Source organism: Heteronotia binoei, chromosome 6, assembly GCF_032191835.1.
Source record: "Heteronotia binoei isolate CCM8104 ecotype False Entrance Well chromosome 6, APGP_CSIRO_Hbin_v1, whole genome shotgun sequence".
NCBI lineage: Eukaryota > Metazoa > Chordata > Lepidosauria > Squamata > Gekkonidae > Heteronotia > Heteronotia binoei.
In genome coordinates this window covers 108,314,620-108,336,105 of record NC_083228.1, presented here as the reverse complement: position 1 = coordinate 108,336,105, position 21,486 = coordinate 108,314,620, and the positions used below count along the sequence as shown (strand labels likewise).

The 21,486-nt window shown below is 49.1% G+C and overlaps 1 protein-coding gene across 1 annotated transcript in view; it reads right to left on the bottom strand.

Moving 5' to 3' along the window:
- Positions 1-21,026, bottom strand: part of HPS3 (HPS3 biogenesis of lysosomal organelles complex 2 subunit 1) — a 35,418-nt gene extending 14,392 nt beyond the window's left edge. The window contains exons 1-11 of the mRNA XM_060242328.1: positions 20,622-21,026; positions 13,291-13,785; positions 11,789-11,966; positions 9,874-9,962; positions 9,140-9,332; positions 7,697-7,778; positions 6,777-6,931; positions 4,903-5,008; positions 4,604-4,785; positions 2,910-3,090; positions 1,472-1,702 (exon numbers count right to left, since the gene is read on the bottom strand). Coding sequence (XP_060098311.1) covers positions 1,472-1,702; positions 2,910-3,090; positions 4,604-4,785; positions 4,903-5,008; positions 6,777-6,931; positions 7,697-7,778; positions 9,140-9,332; positions 9,874-9,962; positions 11,789-11,966; positions 13,291-13,785; positions 20,622-20,844 — 2,115 coding nt within the window. The 5' untranslated portion in view covers positions 20,845-21,026. The remainder of the gene's footprint in view (positions 1-1,471; positions 1,703-2,909; positions 3,091-4,603; positions 4,786-4,902; positions 5,009-6,776; positions 6,932-7,696; positions 7,779-9,139; positions 9,333-9,873; positions 9,963-11,788; positions 11,967-13,290; positions 13,786-20,621) is intronic.
- Positions 21,027-21,486: the final 460 nt, after the last annotated feature.

The window sequence follows — 21,486 nt, the reverse complement described above, 5'->3', positions numbered from 1 at the left end:
TAGCGGACTCGAATCTAGCTGTTCTACTGCAGTCTAACATGGCTACCTTCTGAAACAACCCTGTTAACTGTGGTCCTGTATTGCTAATATAGTTAGAGCTAAGCAGCGTTCACATTTCACCCAGGATCTGAAACATGAAGCTTCTCTGCCCATAAGTAAAGTTGGTAAACTATGATTACATCCACTGAAGGAATTCATGCTGTAGTGTGTGCATGCATACATTGGGGGGAGAATCCCATGGCTTGTTTGCTTGCTTAGCCATAGTTAATGGAAATGTCTCAACTACACCAGCCCTGCCCTTATTATGATACTAAGTCAGCACTCTACCAAGCCTTCAGCACATGCATAATGTCACGGCTGGGGCCGGGTCAGGCAAAGTCCAGAGGCAGTCCGAGGTCTGTAGCCAGTAAGCAGGAGGGTCCGAGGCGCCAAATCCGAATCACTGTAGAAGTATCGCAGGTCTGAGGTCCAGAAGCCGAGGTCAGGGAGTCCAGAAGTCCAAAGCCAAAGTCAGGGAGTCAGGAACCAAAGTCAAGCCGGAGTGGATGCTAGAATGTCAGGGAGATGACTAGTTGCTTCCACAAAGCTTCCTCCCAAAGCCCACAGCTATATAGCCCTCTGCTGGCTGTTGCCCGTTTGGGCTAATTGCTGGCTCAGGGAGGCAGCCAGGATCCTGTTACCACTCAAGCATCCTTGCTCTTAGAAGGGCCAGAATCCTCTCAGAACTCAGGGCTCAGGGAGCGTCTTGCTTGTGAGCGTGCCGCCCTCCTCCGATCCCTGAGGTCCTGCCGGAGGCGGTCACGCACACGAGCCACCCGAGAGGGCGAGGCAGGGGGGCTGGGATCTTCTCCAGCAGGAGGCAGGGGCACTGGTGCAGGTGGCAGGGGCACAGTTTCCTCATCAGACTCAACTTCCTCTGAAGGGTCCCCAGCACCCATGACACATAAGAGCTTCCAGTTCCATAGAGTGATCTTGGAGACATAACCTACAGACAGCCAGAAGTGAGTAAAGCCAAACGAATACTGGTAAGTGAAGATTACCAGAATGACATTTCTGGCTATAGAACAGGATAGTAGCAACAAGATGCAGTTGCTCCGCATGCCAATACCTTGGTTACTTTCCATTAAACAAAACTGAGAACTTTTGGATGTTCCCACCAATTTCACCACCCCCACTAGCTTATGCCCTTCACTTGCTTCCCATTTCATTGCCTACAGAAGCAGACCTCTGGAAGGGATACAGAAAGGCAGATTCAATGAGTCACAGATCAACAGCACAATACCCAGACAATGTTGCAGGAGAAAAGTGGCTGGAGGCTAAAAACAAAAACGCTTCCAAGAACTCTTAACAGTGAAGCGGTAACAGAACGCTTCCAAGACACAAGCACTGGCTCCCTCTGTTGGGAATCACTTTGCATGGAAGGCTCAAGTCTCAATTGAAAATGGTGAACAGTTCGATCAGCTGCCCCTACCTCTGCATAGTTGTCCAGCTCCTCTTGGCATCTGATTTGATCACCCATTTTCAGAGCCAGAGAAGCCTTGCAGAGGGTCACCACCACTGATGGCACTACCACTTCCACCTTCTCCAGGTAGTCCATCGCCATTTCAGGACATACGTTTTTGGTGCATGGGCTGCAGATGACGTGGGGCATCTGGTTAGGCTCAGCAAGGTAGAATATTTGGAGCACTTTCACTGCCAAGTCCTGGTAAAAATAAAGCAACACTGAAAGTTAACACCAACAATCTTTTTGTTTTGAACACAAGCACCCTCTCCTCTAAATATTCTGAGCAATTCAACCAAAACTCTTCAGGGGTTGCACCCGTGCAGCAAAGAGTAGCAACAGGCAACAAAACAAAAGACACATGCACATTCAAAAATATAGAAGCAAATGAGCCCATGTATTAAAGCTCATTAGAGCTGGGGGTTACCAGGAAAAAGAACAACTTTAAAATGGGATACTCTTGCTTGAAAGCCTGCTTTCATCATCTAGTTACTGGGGAGTCACTCTCAGTTTTACAGGCTATGGTGCAGTAACCCTTTCTGCGTGTACAGTATCTAACAGTTATAAATCTTTTATGCTTAACTGCTCAAAGCAACCCACACAGATTATTTTCACTGTCTTTATAGTAGGATGGTACTATTATCACCATTTTACAACTAGGACAGGCTTACTTAAGCCATCCTACACTCTTCCAATTCATAACACAGAAGAGATTTTGAATGGGGGTCTTTAGAATTGTGTAATGCATGAAACGTGAACTACTAGAAGTACTGTGTAATAAATCGGCACCTCTACGTGCCAAGCCACAGCCTATTTATGGCAACCCTATAGGGGTTTTCAAGGCAAGAGACATTCAGAGCTGGTTTGCCATTGCCTTCCTTTGTTCAGGACTTACTTTGTGGTCTCCCATCCACATACTAACCAGGGCTGACCCTGCTTAGCTTCTGAGATCTGATAAAATCGCGCTAGACTGAACCATCCAGGTCAGGGAAGGGGTCTATGTACTGTAGTATTTTAAACATTTAGATCAGTCCAGGGGAATAGACTGAAACTTCTTTAACTGTCTTGTAAGGAAGAAAAGGGGTGAAACAAATATAAAATCTTCATAGGTACAAATGCAAGTTTCCTAGATTTAAACAAAAATCGGATCAGAAATATTTGGATAACTTTCATAGTCACAAAGTGAATTCATTCCTGTGAAACACACCCAGCTGCAAGGAGCTTCATGCTCGTTATGTAAGCTGCACTCTGGAGACAGACTGTGAGAAAGATAACACAGCCCTGAGCTTCTGAGTCACATGAATGATCACACAAATGGGCCACTCTCGAATGGAGAAAGTAGTGGAATGCAAGCAGGCCACTTCTCATGAGGGAAAACACACAGAGAAAAGAAAATGCATCTGCTTACTTCACTCAGCTCCTCATTGGTGTCTTCATAAAGGACATGATGCAAGTAAAATATAAATCCCTTTCCATACGTGTGCATTTCATTCTGAGAGCTCAAATCTACCCTTTCCAAAACTTCAGCCATGGACAGACCAGACATCTTGTAGTAAGGCAGTGCAAGGTGGAAATCTTTGGTATCGAACCTGGAAGTACAGAAGTCAGTGAACAAATAGAGATAAGACAGCAAAGTACTTTTGTTACAAAAGCAAGTGATGCATAAAGAGGCTTCTAAGTATCCAACACATTCTCATAATGTTCAAGCTACTGAACCCTGAACTAAGTTTTTGAAACACTGAATACAGAGGTATTTTTAGGCAGTTTTCAGACATGCAGCAGCCCAATTCAGATTTCCTCAACAAGGTGAACAGCAAGTCCTTGGGGTCTGCCTGATGGTGGTTAGCCTCATGGATCATTCAACAACTGCAGCTGCAATGAAAGTTAATGAAAGGTAGTTCTGCAACAAGCTAGGTTTATCCACGTTTAGTTCATTAGAACCAAGAAGCCTTAACCAACAAAATGACTTGTCTGGCTTTTTGTAACTTTGACATTGCCCCTTTAAGACTTGCAACTTAGATATTGCTCCTTTAAGATTTGCCTGCCTGCTTTAAGCACTTGTGTTACATTGATACTATATGAAGTGGGGGGTGGGGGGGGGAGACAGCTTTTGTTGAGAGCTCTCAGCCCAGTGGAACAGTATATCCATTGTGTTGTGAATGTTATAGAGGCTGCATGGCTCCAAATACAGAAGCATTTAGACATTAAAAATAATTTGTATTTGATGTATAACCATGAGAGTTTCAACACTAAGGCTTGAGTATAGTTTTGCAGCATGTATTTTCTGCTCTTTTGAAGTATCTCCATTCTAGTCAGATTCTGATACTTCTACCCATGTTGTTTGAGTATTTTTACATTCTCAGGTTGTTTACACGTGCATCTCTTGATAAAGACACTTATCGAAATGGGAAGTATAACAATCAAAATTCCATTGAGAATTTACCATTATGCACATCTGGAGAATTTATATTCATGTACATGTGGGTGCTGAACATTGTGCACAATATTTTCCTTGGGAGCTTGGATTTGTATCGTATTTCGGTATTTTTGTATATGGATACTCTTTGCAATTATTGAAACAAATGTGTTTGTTACATTATATTTACAATACATTTATTTATATAACATTTCATCTCCTTTTGTAATATAGATTGATCATTTTTGGGCTCTGTGTATTGCTCTGTGTATAGTTTTCATTGAACAAGGGAATTATCTGGTGTTACTGGAAACAGTGGAACCCCAGTAACTGTTGCGTCTGTCTTGTAAGCAAATGAAGCACCATCTGATTGGTGCATTGCCAGTGCCTTGGGAGAGTAAGCATCTCCTTTATTCTTTGCGGGGGGCCTTTCCAGTTGTAATGCAGTCACTCTGACTCACTTTGTTCAGATTACTGGCCTGCAAAGCTGGAATATGAGTAGAGGTTATTACTTTTTCACGCTCACCCATCAGGAAAGTTTAACTTGGTTTACAAATCAATCATGCACCTATATGCTTACTCTGGGAGACACAAGTATTCGACCACTTGGTATGTTTCCCATCATTTCTGCTTAAGGAGTGTTTGAAGAGACCAAATGTTAGTAATACCGCTTGTCAAATGCAAACCTGCTGTAACAATCTCCTAGGAGAGCACAGCTTTCCTGAAATGCTGCAAGGAGGTCTTCCTTCTCTTTCAATTCTTTCAAGTCAAAGTCCATTAAAGCTGTCCTGACTAACAAGTGAGCCTCGCTGAGAAGATGGATGCAACTCTCTGTTCTCACATTTTCGTAGGTTTTACAGTAGTCGACCTAAGATAGAACCACAGGACAATGTTCAGCCAAGACAAGACACACTTGTGTGCTATTCACAAACGCACCCAGACAAATATGATTCCAAAATCAATCAACAAAGCAAAGTTACAATACCATTTCTCTATAAAGTTGAAGAATTGAAGCTGTTTTCACAATGTATAGATTCCAGCCTGGTTCAGATTCTGGTGGAACCTTGGACTGGTTATTGGCCTTTCTTGAGCTAGAAACAACAAAACAAAAAACCCTCCAGTCATATACATTTAACCTACAAATATCATCTTGAGCACTGAAGTTGCCTGAGTCATTTCTACAACAGTATGAATAAAAAACTCTTTTTGCTGTAATTTTGTTGATGTAAGAATTAATTTGAAAAGCATTTGTCTTGAATGCAAGGTCTTTTGCAACCCAAGTGGAACCAAGGAGAGTTGGGGATGATGTAAACATCTAAAGTTCAGCGATAACTAATCTGTGCTTTACTGAATCAAAATAGCTATGGAACATGAAATTGGTCTGCTTATAAGAACAACAAACAGAAAATAGTTGGTGCAAAGATCATGTGGACTCTTTCAGTGTCCCTTCATTACAAGAGAAATGGAATCATTCTTCTAGTTGGTAAGGGTAGCACACCAACATGATCGGGCAAGCAGTCGGCCGATGCTGTGCAAATTGCACTGGTTACCGATTGAGTACTGAATCTGCTTCAAGATTTTAGTACTGACATTTAAAGCCTTACGCGGCTTGGGATCGACATACTTGCGGGACCGCCTCTCCTTATACGAGCCCCGAAGACTGCTGCGATCGGCCAATCAGCACTTTCTGGCCACCCCTGGCCCAAGGGATGTCTGGCGTGTCTCGACCAGGGCCAGGGCTTTTTCAGCCCTGGCCCCGGCCTGGTGGAATCAGTTCCCTGTGGAGATCTGGGCCCTACTGGATTTGTTTCCATTCCGTAGGGCCTGCAAGACGAAGCTGTTTTGCCAGGTCTTTTGTGGAGGCAAATGGACGTCCCCTCATTCTACTGTCTGTACCATCTATTGCCCTCCCCCACAACGGGCTGAAAAGCTACAATGAGCTGAAAAATTATGCTTTCACCTGAAATATGACCCTGCCTGCCTGTCTGTGTATATTTCTGAGTTATGTTTTATTCATACGTTATTGACATTGTTGTATTTTAACTGTTTTACCATGACTGTGACCCGCCCTGAGCCCGTATGGGAAAGGGCGGAATATAAATCAAATAAATAAATGAATGGAGATAATCTTTCCTGGCAACACATTCCTGTTGCCCTTGAAAGCTATTTAAAAAGTTAGCAGGAAAGGGGAAACATATTAGCAGGAAAGTTAGCAGGAAAGGGGAAGCAGTAGAAGATCAAGGCTGAATTCTTTCCCTTCCTGTTTGAGGTATTAAAGTCTGGGCATGGCTAGAGGAGTGGGCCTTTTGCACAAGCCAAAGGGCAAGAGCCAAGTGGCTTTTGGCCCTTGGCTGCTAGCTTGTGGCTTGCAACCTTTGGCAGAAGTAATTCAACATGCATGCTTGTCAGTCGGCTGTCTACAGTAGCAAGCAGAACACCCCCACCCCCTCCCGAACCCCAAGATGAATCTGAGCCTTCCTGAAAAATCCATTCTTGGTCTGCAATTCACAGAAGCCAGTGGTTAGTCACAGCAAACTGGAGAATGGGATCACACCACAAAATTATTACAACCCAAAATGAGTGGAGTGATTGGGAAGAGGTCTGAAAACCAAACAGTGCAGCAGTCACAGCTTTTGGGTTGTATGGGTCTTGCAGCTCTGCCTGTTGATGTATTTGGTGACTGACACCAGTTGTGGACCTGAGTGGCAAAGTTCCTACTCAAGCCTGCATTTTACTGCTTCACCCAAAGCAGACTTTAACTAAAACAGAGGACTGGAGGCAACCTCTGCTGACAAGCCTACCTCTGCCCCTCATGTCACAAACCAGTCTTCACACAACCACAGAAACTACTGCACTTACAGGAATCTTCTTGAAGGCTTTTTCTTCTCTGTATGGTCCTCAGTGTCTGCCTTTGTCAGAACTATTACATGGTTCTTGAAATGAGAAATAGCTTTCAGCCCTATAAAGAGCTGCATTCTCAAGGTACAAACATCTAATTGCACTGGGGGACAAGCCTATGAAGAAAGAATTCATTTGTGTTAATAAGTATACTGGGTAATAAGTATAGGGTAAAGGAGCACAATTTTAATTACTGGCTTAAAGATGCTCCCCAAAATTCATTTATCAACACTTTGTAGTCTTGATTGCCAAATATGTTTATCCTGGGTTGCTTTGTCTCTAGGAACAATTATCACATGCCCATCTCATAAGGGTGGGAAAACTAAGAGCTGAATTACCACAGACTTTGTATACATACAGCCCAAAACAGTCTTTTGCCACCAATATGTCTGCAGCTCCATGAACAGCGTGTGAAGCCAGCAATGGCTTGGATCTGCTGAAGCATTTCTGCAGATGGATTTCTTCCCGTGGCACACTTCCCACTTTCCTGCACCTGACGCAGCCCAGAATGCCAAGTAGAAATGCTTCAGTGGACCAAGGCATGCACAAAGCTGGTCACAATTTTGGTTAGCAGGGCATGACTGATCAGACAGTCCAAATTAATTGTTTCACATTGGTGTGGCTATAGGGTTTGTGTATTGGCAGTAAAGAGTTGGTTTAGGCCTGGGGTACCTGATTTCTACTCCCCACTCAGCTCAATAGCTGATATTGGGCTAGTCCCAGTCTTTCAGATTAACCCTACCTCACAAGGTTTTTGTTGAAGGATGAAACGGAAGAGGGCAGAATTGAGTAGGTTGCCCTGAGCCCTTTGAAGGAAGGATGAGGGAAGGAAAAGAAAAAACCACAACACAACCAAGTCTGAAGCTTGCCCAGAAACCCACCTTGAGGGTTGTATCAATGTATGGATCGTCATCACGAGCTGCTGCTGCACTGCATCTTACTGTAAAGCACTGCAAGTTGTTGCTAAGGAGTGGGGGGAGGAAGAGATAGCACACATTGTAATGGAGCTTGGAGGCACAATGATGCTGCCATGTGCCTATATGCTTTTCCAGCCCCCTCATACTTTCTGCACATCTCAGGATGTCTTTTCACACATTAAAGAGAAGACAAGGCCACAGCTGGTCCAGGCCCACACTCTATGTTCTGTTTAACAACCACACATGACTTGTAGCCTTTTCTCAACTCCTGATCATGTAATGCCCAACTTGGATTATTTCTGTGGTTCATATGGAAGGGCAGGGCATTCAGTCTCCCCCTCCCCCAAGCTGCAATGCCTGTGGGAATGCACTACTTGACTTGCAGAGGAAACCCTGTGGTACATTTGTGAATTTTGCCCAAAGGCCAAACAGGACTCCACTTCTGGTTTGTTTCAGGCCAGAAAAATGGGAGCAATGGCTGAAATCTTTTCATGCAGGCCACAGTTGTGATCCAAATTGGGCTTAGCATGCCTGGGAATTGACGGGAACCCATACTTATTTCTCCATGCATACTGCCCCTTTGCATATCATGCCGAATCCAATCAGGTATCATATGGCATCTGAAATCACTCCGCTCTCCAAGATATAAGGACAGGTGGACTCACATTCTAGCTCTATCTGTGGAAGTGAACAGTGACTCACAAAAGCTCATGTCCTGACGCAAATTTTGTTAGTTTTTAAGGTGCTACTGGACTCTGGCTCTTTTCTGCTGCTACAGACAGACTAACATGGCTACCTATCTTGATCTATCAACACAAAGCAGTGTTATACTGAGACAGACCATCCGTCTGTCAAGCTGGCAGCAGCTTTCCAGGGACTCAGGCAAGGGTCTTTCACATCATGTTATACTAAATGCTTTAACATGAAGATCCCAGGAAACCTGGGACCTTCTGCATGTCAAGCATATACTCCAGCACTGAGCTACAGCCCCAGCTGCAAGAACCAAAGGCTTTGATTCCACCCAGATGCTAGAAAACAAGGGCTCAGTGGGGCAGATGATGATTAGCCACTAGTGTTGTTGTTCATTCAAATATTTAATTGAACAAGCAACCATCTGCATGCCAAAGTGTTACTGGAGTTTAGTACATGTCCACATCCTAAACAATGGAATGGATAAGCTAAGCTCCATTCACAGAAGCCCTCGTCTAGAAAACCTAGAGGACTTTTTTTTTCCTTCTGGGAATCCCTATTCCTCCCACAATGGTCCCACTGCAGGTAGCTTCTTCAATTCCAGAAAGCGTTAAGGAACCTTTTGCTGGCATTCATGACATGAAGATTGCATTGTCAGTGGTATCCTTGACTAGTTAAGGGAAGACTGTGGAGAATACCAACTGTGGATCTTCCCACCTTGTGATGACATGTAGGAACTGGGGTGTCAGAACCGCCTGCTGGGACTTCTCTGAATACTGGTAAGTAGAAATCAGCTCTATCAGGTTGCCAACTGCATAGAGGTACCCAACATGAGGCAGAGAGAAAAAACAGAAAAGACTTAGCAGTTCTCGCTTGGCTGTCTCTCTTCCCTCAGCTTTCATGGAGCTCCCTAGAAGACAAAAGAGTGATTTTAGAGAGGCATCTACTGTCACGCCATCCAATTTCTGTAATCAGGAATCAATATCAACCGAATCTTGTGCAACACTCAGCTTAATCTGATTGGCCTGGATCCCCTCCACTCCAAAATGCTGCTTCTAGGGAACCCACAAGGAATAACTGTGCATGTGGGGGGGAGGCAGAGACAGAGGTCTGCTATGGTGTGATGGAAAGTGCCATCAAGTTGCATCCAACTTATGGTGACCACTCATGGGGTTTTCAAGGCAACAGATGAGCACAGGTGCTTTTTTTTAATGCTTCTTCTGTACCTGAGAAATTAATCTCATTTAATATACAGATAAACTTCCAACCAGAGGCAGTTTAATACTCTTGTAAGATTAGAAGTAAATTTAACTGAAAAGCAATAAAGAACTCTGGTAATAAAATTTGTTCCACAAGTCCGCCCCCCGCGCCTCAATGTTTCATTAAATGATACACATTAAGCTCAGAATAAACACATTCAAGACAAGTTGACTGTATGTTCTAACACATACCCAACTTGTACATGGGTAGCAGCTGAAGAGAATGAAGTTTGGATTCTTCAGAAGAGAAGACAAATGAAGACAGATCTGGACTAAACCGCCTATAAAACAATTTGAAGAGTGAGGAAAAAACACATTAAACCAACACACAACCATTATCCAGGAAAGCACACAAGACACAGATTAAAAATGGGGAATTTAAGACAAAAAGTTTAAAGGTCCAAAGAAATGCCACTGTGGTGAAAGTTTGTATCTATTATCTACCTATCTCTGTCCCTCCTCTCTGTGGGTGAAGCGGATCACTGGGTCATCTAGCCTAGCACAGTCTAGCTGAGCTGGCAGTGGCTCTTCACAGTGTCAAGGAAAAGTATCCTCCTGTCCTGCCATTAGAGATGCTGGGAACTGGAGACAAGCTTGCAAAACACACATACAACTGTGCAGTTGGGTGTTTCTTTCTCCAGTACGTTACTTGCTTTCATTGCCCTACAGTTTCTGCATAGGAGAATGCTCCACCTACAATTTAAACACAAAATTCATACAGGCATATGAATTTTCTATTTCCTTAACCAATCTAGAGAACAAAATGAGAACCAAAAACCATAGCAAACTGCACTATTATCCCCCTGCACCCTTTGGTACTATAAAAAGGTAAAGGTAGTCCTCTGTGCAAGCACCAGTCATTTCCAACTCTAGGGTGATGTTGCTTTCACAACGTTTTCACGACAGACTTTTTATGGGGTGCTTTGCCCTTTTCTTAAAAGAAAAATCAAGTCTGGAAGAAGCCATGAATTTACAGCTCCTTTTCATGCTGAAACTGCAATAAAGTGAAGGTTACCCCTAAGTCCAAACAAGAAGAATGTGTGCCTAGAGTACACATTGGATATCCTCACATTCTAGAATTATAAAGAAGCAGGAAATTCTCTCTTTCTCCACTACATGCATAATTTTATAAACCTCTATCATGCCCCCTCTTCTTACTTTATTTTTAATTTGAAGATTAAATGGGTGTGTGGGGGAAATCAGACACAACTAAATTATATTTAAACCACACTTTTCTCCCCAGTAAGGACCCACAGTGGCTTAATGCACTGTTTCTCCTCTCCTCCATTTTGTCCTTACAACAACCACCCTGTGAGGGTCACGCTGAGAAAGAATGACTACCCCAAGGTCACCAAGTGAGCTCTCATGAGGATTTCAAACCTAGGTATCCCAGATCCTAGTCTAACACTCTGATTCAGTGGTACTTACACTTCATGGCTGTTGGAGAGCCTTACCATCTATCAAAATAAGCCACATTTATTTCCATTGCTGGCATGAGGCTTACACTCCAAGGAGGCTCAAAGCAGCTGTTCAAAAGTGGAAACCACCTGCTAACCACAAACACCACAGGGCAAGGTCCTTGCCCACTTTTCTGAAGCACGTGGCAGGTGCCACATTGGGCTACAGTGCTCAGAAGAGAAGAAAGACATTGGATTTATATCCCACCTTTCACTCTGAATCTCAGAGCAGCTCACAATCACCTTTATTTTCCTCCCCCACAACAGACACCCTGTGAAGTAGGTGGGGCTGAGAGAATTCTCACAGAAGCTGCCCTTTCAAGGACAGCTCTGTGAGAGCTATGGCTAACCCATTCCAGCAGCTGCAAGTAGAGGAGGGGGGAATCAAACCTGGTTCTCCCAGGTAAGAGTCCACGCACTTAAACACGACACCAAACTAGACACAAGTATGTGAAGGAGCCATTTGGGGCTCCTGAGAGTAAGTGTCACTACTTTATTCACGACTTTATTCATCCTCCTTGAATATAATAAAAGTAAATAAGCTCTGCTACAGGTTCAGAACAGATGGACTGGAAAAGAAACCAGGTGGAGCCATGTTTTGTGAATTAACTATACACGCATATTTCTATAAACAGTGGTATTACTATTACCTGTACAGAAGGTACTGCATTTGAAAGTGTGGATTCTCACTGACTAAACCTGTTGACTCCAGAGTAACTGGTATTCCGCACAACTCACTTTCATCCCCAAGAAGCTCCACAGGCTGCTGACAGATAACAAAGTCATCGCAGTCAGGCTGTTGAGATGAATCGGCTTCTTCCAACACACCTTAAATAATGAAATAAAATGCCAGTTTCTTAAGGTGGTCTGCCGTAAAAATAAAAAAGATACTGCTCTGTTGAACTACAATTAGTTCTGTGTAAACAACCATCAGTATTAGATAAGACTATAAGCTTAGTTCATAAGAGCAGCCTTAGTGGATGAGAGCAGTAGGTCACCTAATCCAGCATACAGTCTCAAACAATAGCCAAGCAGTTGTCCCGGAAGACCAATAAACAGGTAACAGAATTCAAAGTCTCCTGATGCTGCTTCAAAGCACTGGTATTTAGAGGTTTACTGCCAGTTAATGTGGAGTTCCCTTTAGTCACTATGGCAAGTAGCCATCAATAGGTCCATCCTCCATGAATCTATCTAAGCTCCTTCTAAAGCTATCAGTGCTTATGACTGCCACTATGACCAATGGCAGCAAATTACCATTGTACTTTCTTTTGTCCATCCTGAATCTATTGCCTGCCATCTTCATGGGTGTCCTCACATTCTAGAATTATAGGGGAGCAGGAAATTCCTTCTATCCTCTTTCTCCACTGCATGCATAATTTTATAAACCCCTATCATGCCCTCCTTCTTACTTCTGAAGACTGAGTATTTAGAGAATGTCCTTATCTTTCTCTTGTTCTCTTTAACAATGAAATAATTAATCCTCATCAGAATCAATCAACATAAAGTATTAGTGGTGGTGGTGGTGGGGAACCTAGCAGTATCTTCGTTTTTCAGCAATCTGTTTAGAAGTAGAGCAGATTAAACGTTTTGCACAAATTTAAGAATATGGGAGTTATCACCACAAACCTCTTCTCCCCAATTTCACTTTTGAAATTCAACTCTGAAGGAATGTTGCAATATCAGTTTGTTAAAATCAATATCATTATGACTTGTGTTTTGAAACACAAAAAAATTAACACAGTTCCCAACTAGGAATGAGAAAAACACAGCATTGAGCAAGAGGCCTATAAAATTAAATGTTTGTAACCAAATTCAAACTAGGAAACCCTGTCCCCAACTTTTTTTGGAATTTCTGCAAACCCTGTTTAAAGAGACCCTTTAAATGGGGTTTGCAGGGCCACGAACTACAAACCAGGTTGGTTCATGAATGAACCTCCTGGTTCAGTTTGGTTTGCATTTCTCCAGTTCATGCCCATCCCTAGTGAGCAGTCTGTCTGTCAGTGAGACATTTCCTTCTACCATGTGGGCTAGAAACTTAGTGAAGCAAAGGTATTACAAGCTGCCCCTCTCCCTTCTATTCCCTAACACCAGAAAATCTCAGAAGCCACACACTAAGCAGCCTCAATCCAGAAATCCTGAATGCCACACTTACTTTCATTAGCAACCTCTTCTGGTCCTTTGGATTCATAGTGATGCTGTCTAGTACTGCCAGCCACCTTTTCACTTGATTCCAGTTTGAGAATTAGGACTTCTAGTTCTGCTGTTATGGCTACATACCCAGCACAAAAGGCAATGTCTGCAGGGGTGACATTTTGTATGTGCAGAATTAAGGAGCGTTCAAAGTCCAATATGGTCAGATCCTGGCTCACCACCAACTGCTTCAAGCAGAACAAGACCAGCTTATTCTTGCAGCCAACAAGGAGATCTCCCTTGAGAGGGCAACAAGAGAAGCACAAGGGAGGATCCGAAAGAGGCATCTCTATAATGGACATCTGCTCTTTCGAAGCTTCAGGGTAGGAGGCATGGGGATTATGGCCCAACATCCGCACGCACACCCGAGAGCTCCCAGCTGACAGACACCTCCAGTTCACGTAAGCTCGCAAGAAGATGGCCTTGTTCTTCTCCTCAATAGTAACCACATAGTCACCTGGGGAGGCGGGGGAGAAAGGAACATTTTGAAATCACAGGATTGCAGAGCAGACCCAATGTATACCATGAAGATGATGATATTGGATTTATTTCCCACCCTATACGCTAAACCTCAGAGCAGTCACAATCTCCTTTACCTCCCCCCTCTGACAACAGAGACCCTGTGATGTAGGTGGGGCTGAGAGAACTCTCACAGAAGCTGCCCTTTCAAGGACAACTCCTACAAGAGCTATGGCTGACCCAAGAACATTCCAGCAGGTTCAAGTAGAGGAGTGGGGAATCAAACCCGGTTCTCCCGGATAAGAGTCCGCACAATTAACCACTACATCAAACTGGATCCAAACTGCATTTTCCAATGGTGGAATGGGACTTTCCTGCTCCTCCCCCTTCACTTCCACAGCAGTCAGCTGATCTCCACAAAACGCCTCTCCTGTGGGACAGGAGACTGAGGAATTACATGGGAGGGGACACAAGTGGGAACAGAGAATCAGTGTAAACTGCCAGTTTAGTCTGGATCCATGGCAATACGTAAGCAGAAGGGTTTCCAAACGAATTAATAAATTTACTGAATAAACTGAAAATGCCACTGAAAATCTCTAGTTTCAGCACTAATCATGAAGCAGGTATTCTGGTTAACTCCATGGGGATCTTGTATGTAACCTCCTCAAACACACTAATTTATTTACACTCACTATTAAAAAATTAAACCAGCTCAGAGATTATAAAAAAGCAATCACAGATAATCCGGGGCACTAGGAAACTATTCAGTGTTAGATTACTCAAAATCACTACTAATCTGATTTCTCAATTGACTTTTTCCTCCATCTTTTCATGTTAACAAAAGAAAGCATGAAGGTCTGTAAAGATATCGGAGTTCAAAAAGAAACTGATTTTGACAATGACATTGCCTATTACTTGGTCACAATCATCTTACATTTGTTGAGATAACCACATGAACTATGGCTCTCTTCAAGGCACTGATGGCCCTTACGATAGAAAAAAGGCATGGTACAAATTTTGTTAAATAAATAACCATTTTTGCATCTTTCTCATTTATACCAGGTTGCAAAGAAAACAAAGTGTTTATACCTGTTATAATCAGCAGTTGCTTGAAAAGGATCTAACGTCATACATCTTTTTGTGGTAGCATAGCTGAAGATGGTTGGGTATCATTACAATTATTTTAGGTACTCTTAAACCCAGGTTGCATCTTTTTGACTGGCACAAGAAACAGGAAATAGTGTACTTGATAAACTAGGAGCCCAATGGTGCAGAGTGGTAAGCTGCAGTACTGCAGTCCAAGCTCTGCTCATGCTCTGAGCTCGATGCCAGCGGAAGCTGGGTTCAGGTTGACTCAGCCTTCCATCTTTCCGAGGTCAATAAAATGAGGACCCAGCTTGCTGGGGGTAAAGCGCAGATGACTGGGGAAGGCAATGGCAAACCACCCTGTAGAAAGTCTGCCATGAAAACGTCGCAATGCGATGTCACCCCAGAGTTGGAAACAGCTGGTGCTTGCACAGGGTTAACTGTCAGGCCAGGATCTGGGAGACCTAACACTGGCTTTATAAAGACTCAACCCCACTCAAAGCACTGTGCAACACAGCTCTAAAATGCTTACTCTGAAATATATCCCCTTGTAGTCAATGGGCCTTCCTCTGTAGTAAGAAGAAGATCCTGATGCTGGGAAAAACAGAAGGCAAAAGAAGAAGTGGACGGCAAAAGATGAGATGGCTGGACAGCGTTACTGATGTAACAAACACAAATTTGAGCAGACTTCGTAGGATGGTGGAAGACAGAAGGGCCTGGCATGACTTTGTTCATGGGGTTGCAAAGAGTCGGACTCCACTGAACAACACTCTGTAGTAACTGACTTTCGGGCACTGCCCTAGCAGTCTTTTCACGTTTGCAGTCAACTGGGCTATATCCAGCCATCTGTTTTATCCCATCTTTCCTTCACAGAATTCATGGTCATGTATATGGTTCATTTCTCTTTTAATTCTCACAACAACCCTGTAAAGTAGATTAGGCTAAAGAAGACTTATCAGAAAGTCACACAGTGCTAGCTGAGCAAGGATTTGAAGCAGGCCTAGGATACTCCAGCCAGGGGCGTAGCTAGGGCTTTGGGGGCCCGGGGCCCAAGATTTATGTGGGCCCCCCTACGTGTGTGCACGCCACCGGAAACAGGAAGTGACGTCACTTCCGGCGACGTCACTTCTGGTGACATCATGCCACCGCCGGAAACAGGAAGTGACATCACTTCCTGTGACATCATTTCCCCCGTGCAACCTGCCAGAAACGGGAAGTGACATCACTTCGTGTGACATCATTTCCCCCGCGCCACCTGCCGGAAGCAGGAAGTGACTTCACAGCACTTCCTGTGACGTCCCCAAAAATCCCCCAAATATCACCGCCGGAAACAATTTTGTTCTCAAATCCTGTATATACTTCATCAGTATATGGGGTAAGGCATTTTCTCAACTGTGCTGCATAATGCAGCCTATTTATTTTGTCCTGTTTGCTCTGTTGGCTCTATCTGCGCCACCTTCATCACTTTCGGGGTGTGGATCCCCCAGTGGGGTGGGCTCCCGACTCCCTCCGCCGGCTGTTTCTGATAGCCCTACGCCCCCTCTTTCATTTGATATGTGTCCCGTGCGGGTGCCACCCCCCCGCCGGGAGATGCCGCAAAATGAGCCCCCTTGAGGCTTATGGCGGCAGGGCTTGGGGGAAGCGAGCTAGACTGCTGTTCTTTTGAGGGGTTATAGAGTGTTTCGAGCCCGTCCCTGTGGCATCGGTCCCATCGTTGTGGGACCCAGGGGGGCGGCGCAGCGGCCCACCGAAGCAGCCTGTCACTAATAACACAGGTCGAGATGCAGGACAGGAACCCGGAAGTGACCGACAGGCTGCTTCAGCGTGCCGCACGGCACCCCGGAGGCTTGATTTCAGCTGCAGGCCCCTCGGATGTAACAGAGACATTTCCTCTGGAGATAGTCTGCTCCCCTCTTCTGGGACAGGAAACGTCTCCACTCACTTACCAGAGTCATAATGCAGCCAGGAGACATCAGAGATTGACCCACCGAGCTCCAGCGATCATGGCTCACCAAACTCTTCCAGTTGCACCAATTTAGGAGTTGGTTCCCTGGATACTCTCAAGTGAAATTCTCTGTCCCCATCCCAGGGCTAGGGATGAAGAGATTGAGCAGGGGAAGAGACCAGGTAGGTTCCGCAGTTGCTGATTACTCCTGTCAAGCTGCTTTGGCATTTGCCCAGACGTTGAAACTGAGGCTTCTCCAGACAAATCACGTGCAGATGATTCTTCAACTCCCATAATGAGAGGCAAACTTGTACATGCACAAAAATCTCCATGATAACATACGCTTAAATGAACACAAACTGTTTAGACTTTTTTTCTTTAAACAGCATTTAGTTATAATCACTGACTGACCGACCAATTTCCTCTGTGTTCATTTTTAAGAGCAGCTGTTGAGCAGCCAGCAGAGATCGCAGATCTTTCAGGGGGAGGCAGGATTCCTATCAGCAGGGCTTTTATTGCAGCAAGAACTCCTTTGAATATTAGGCCACCTCCCACCCCCACCCGATGCAGCCAATCCTCCAAGAGCTTTCAGTTAGGCCCTGCATGAAGAGCCCTGAAAGCTCTTGGAGGATTGGCTACAGCAGGGGTGTGTGGCCTAAGATGCAAAGGAGATCCTGCTACAAAAAAGCCCCGCCCATCAAGATGTGTGAAATGTTGCCAATTGCCCTGTGCTGTTTGAATATGCAAAAACTTGCCTGGCCAGTAGTCTTGAGATGCTCTTGAATGGCTGAACTGCCTGGCACTAGATCAACTCCCTGCTTCAACAAGCAAGCAGATAGTGAGCTGAACTGGTGAGAAGGGATGTGCATTCAGTATTTCCAAGATGAATTAATACCTGAATCATGCCTTTCCAGCCTGTTTCAGGCATCTGCAAGGGAAGAAGGATCCTATGTTTACATGCACCCCACAACATCCACCCAGAGATGGAAGCCCCTGCCCACATGGACCCCTTGCTAATCCTCCCCTCACAATGTGCAATCAGATGGCAGCTGCTTGTATTGAAGGGCTTGGCAAGCTCCCACGCATCAACCCCTTCCCAGCCCTGGAAGAACCCCTTCCTCACCTCTAAGCTGCCATGCGGGGCAGCATCCATTCGGAGTGAGTTGATGCAGGCCCTGCTGAACCAGGCAATGGGATGTCTGGCATTTGGAGCCAGGCAGGAGTTTGTCAGTTCTGCTGAAGCAGGCCCACAGCTGGCCCCACGACGAGGCGGAGAGGCCGGGGAGGCGTCGGAGAGGACGGCGCTGGTCGCTGGAGGCCCTCCAGCGACCTGCGCCGGCCTCTCCGCCGCTTCCCGGCCTCCGCCGCCGCCGGGCCCCGCGCGCGGGCGGGGAAGGCGGCGCTGCTCGCCGGCTTCTGAGGGGCCGCTTGGCCTCTCCGCTGCTTCCCGGCCGCCGCCGCCGCCCGGCCCCGTGCGCGGTCGGGGAAGGCGGCGAGTGCAGCCGGCTTCTGAGGGGCCGCTTGGCCTCTCCGCTGCTTCCCGGCCGCCGCCGCCCGGCCCCGTGCGCGGTCGGGGAAGGCGGCGAGTGCAGCCGGCTTCTGAGGGGCCGCTTGGCCTCTCCGCTGCTTCCCGGCCGCCGCCGCCCGGCCCCCGCGCGCGGTCGGGGAAGGCGGCGAGTGCAGCCGGCTTCTGAGGGGCCCCTTGGCCTCTCCGCTGCTTCCCGGCCGCCGCCGCCCGGCCCCGCGCGCGGTCGGGGAAGGCGGCGAGTGCAGCCGGCTTCTGAGGGGCCCCTTGGCCTCTCCGCTGCTTCCCGGCCGCCGCCGCCGCCCGGCCCCGCGCGCGATCGGGGAAGGCGGCGAGTGCAGCCGGCTTCTGAGGGGCCGCCGCCGCCCGGCCCCGCGCGCGGTCGGGGAAGGCGGCGAGTGCAGCCGGCTTCTGAGGGGCCGCTTGGCCTCTCCGCTGCTTCCCAGCTGCCGCCGCCGCCCGGCCCCGCGCGCGGTCGGGGAAGGCGGCGAGTGCAGCCGGCTTCTGAGGGGCCGCCGCCGCCCGGCCCCGCGCGCGGTCGGGGAAGGCGGTGAGTGCAGCCGGCTTCTGAGGGGCCCCTTGGCCTCTCCGCTGCTTCCCGGCCGCCGCCCGGCCCCGCGCGCGGTCGGGGAAGGCGGCGAGTGCAGCCGGCTTCTGAGGGGCCGCCGCCCGGCCCCGCGCGCGGTCGGGGAAGGCGGCGAGTGCAGCCGGCTTCTGAGGGGCCGCTTGGCCTCTCCGCTGCTTCCCAGCCGCCGCCGCCCGGCCCCCGCGCGCGGTCGGGGAAGGCGGCGAGTGCAGCCGGCTTCTGAGGGGCCCCTTGGCCTCTCCGCTGCTTCCCGGCCGCCGCTGCCGCCCGGCCCCGCGCGCGGTCGGGGAAGGCGGCAAGTGCAGCCGGCTTCTGAGGGGCCGCCGCCCGGCCCCGCGCGCGGTCGGGGAAGGCGGCAAGTGCAGCCGGCTTCTGAGGGGCCCCTTGGCCTCTCCGCTGCTTCCCGGCCGCCGCCGCCCGGCCCCGTGCGCGGTCGGGGAAGGCGGCGAGTGCAGCCGGCTTCTGAGGGGCCGCTTGGCCTCTCCGCTGCTTCCCAGCCGCCGCCACCGCCCGGCCCCGCGCGCGGTCGGGGAAGGCGGCGAGTGCAGCCGGCTTCTGAGGGGCCGCTTGGCCTCTCCGCTGCTTCCCGGCCGCCGCCCGGCCCCGCGCGCGGTCGGGGAAGGCGGCGAGTGCAGCCGGCTTCTGAGGGGCCCCTTGGCCTCTCCGCTGCTTCCCGGCCGCCGCCCGGCCCCGCGCGCGGTCGGGGAAGGCGGCGAGTGCAGCCGGCTTCTGAGGGGCCGCCGCCGCCCGGCCCCGCGCGCGGTCGGGGAAGGCGGCGAGTGCAGCCGGCTTCTGAGGGGCCGCTTGGCCTCTCCGCTGCTTCCCGGCCGCCGCCGCCGCCCGGCCCCGCGCGCGGTCGGGGAAGGCGGCGAGTGCAGCCGGCTTCTGAGGGGCCGCCGCCGCCCGGCCCCGCGCGCGGTCGGGGAAGGCGGTGAGTGCAGCCGGCTTCTGAGGGGCCCCTTGGCCTCTCCGCTGCTTCCCGGCCGCCGCCGCCGCCCGGCCCCGCGCGCGATCGGGGAAGGCGGCGAGTGCAGCCGGCTTCTGAGGGGCCGCCGCCCGGCCCCGTGCGCGGTCGGGGAAGGCGGCGAGTGCAGCCGGCTTCTGAGGGGCCGCTTGGCCTCTCCGCTGCTTCCCAGCCGCCGCCGCCCGGCCCCCGCGCGCGGTCGGGGAAGGCGGCGAGTGCAGCCGGCTTCTGAGGGGCCGCCGCCGCCCGGCCCCGCGCGCGGTCGGGGAAGGCGGCGAGTGCAGCCGGCTTCTGAGGGGCCGCTTGGCCTCTCCGCTGCTTCCCGGCCGCCGCCGCCGCCCGGCCCCCGCGCGCGGTCGGGGAAGGCGGCGAGTGCAGCCGGCTTCTGAGGGGCCCCTTGGCCTCTCCGCTGCTTCCCGGCCGCCGCCCGGCCCCGTGTGCGGTCGGGGAAGGCGGCGAGTGCAGCCGGCTTCTGAGGGGCCCCCAAGGGGCCCCCCAGACCCCGCAGACTTGGGGCGATCCGCCACCCCCGCCCCCCCCTCCCTACACCACTGACTCCAGCTGCTACACTGCCGCTCGAGGACTGGCTCCCGTGTTCGTCCAGTGCACACGAAATGCCATCCTATGCCGAGCTCGCGTGCACGGAAGGAAAATAAAGCAGCGGGTTATGTCTAAAGGAAGTGCCACTTCTTCGCCCGCGATTTCCCCAGAGCTCAGCGCGCACTCACCGGCCTCGCTGTACGCCATCCGCAGCACCCGGCCCAAAGTATTGAAAGAGCCGAGCGGCTGGCACAGCTCGGAGCGGCCCACCGGGAAGACTTCCACCCTGCAGGCGCTCGGCGCGCAGGCCACCAAGAGTGCATCCCGGCCGCAGCAGAAGAGCTCCGGCTCCTGCTTGCACGGCACGACCTGCTGAGAACCGAAGGGGTGCAAGTTGTAGAGCTGGACCATGGCGCCCGCTAGCCCCTCACTTCGTCTGCAGCTTCCGCAGAGGGCACCGCCCCGAGCCAATCAACTGGAAGGAGGCGCCAGCCGCTGGCTTGGACGCAGGAGGCTGCATCCCTCAGCTGCAGCATTCTGGCCACGCGGGGGCAGGTTTGCTCCAATTAAGGAGCAAGAGCTTCGCTTCTACTAATGCTCGGGGTGCAATACGATGTCCTTGGCTGCATGCTGGAGAGGCTGTGGTAAAATCCGGCTGTAAATCGGCGCACGCTTACTCGAGAGTGGAATGGATGCAGTGATCACTTCAACGGGGTCGCTGTGCGCAGAACTGAGTTGCTTGCAGCGAAATCCTAAAGAGAGCTACGCCTTAAATGCCTAGGTCTACACGGCAAATCTGGGCGACCGAAGCAGAAAGACAGGGGAGCTTGGTGGCACTATTAAAAGAAGCATCTGCGAGAGCATCTGCAGATTTTTCTCAGAAGTCAAACTCATTGTTTGAATTCTAGTTTCCTCCCTGGTAATTAGGGTTGCCAAGTCCAATTCAAGAAATATCTGGGGACTTTGGGGGTGGAGGCATGAGACATTGGGGGTGGAACCAGGAGCAAGATTGGAACAAAGCATAATTGAACTCCAAAGGGAATTCTGGCCATC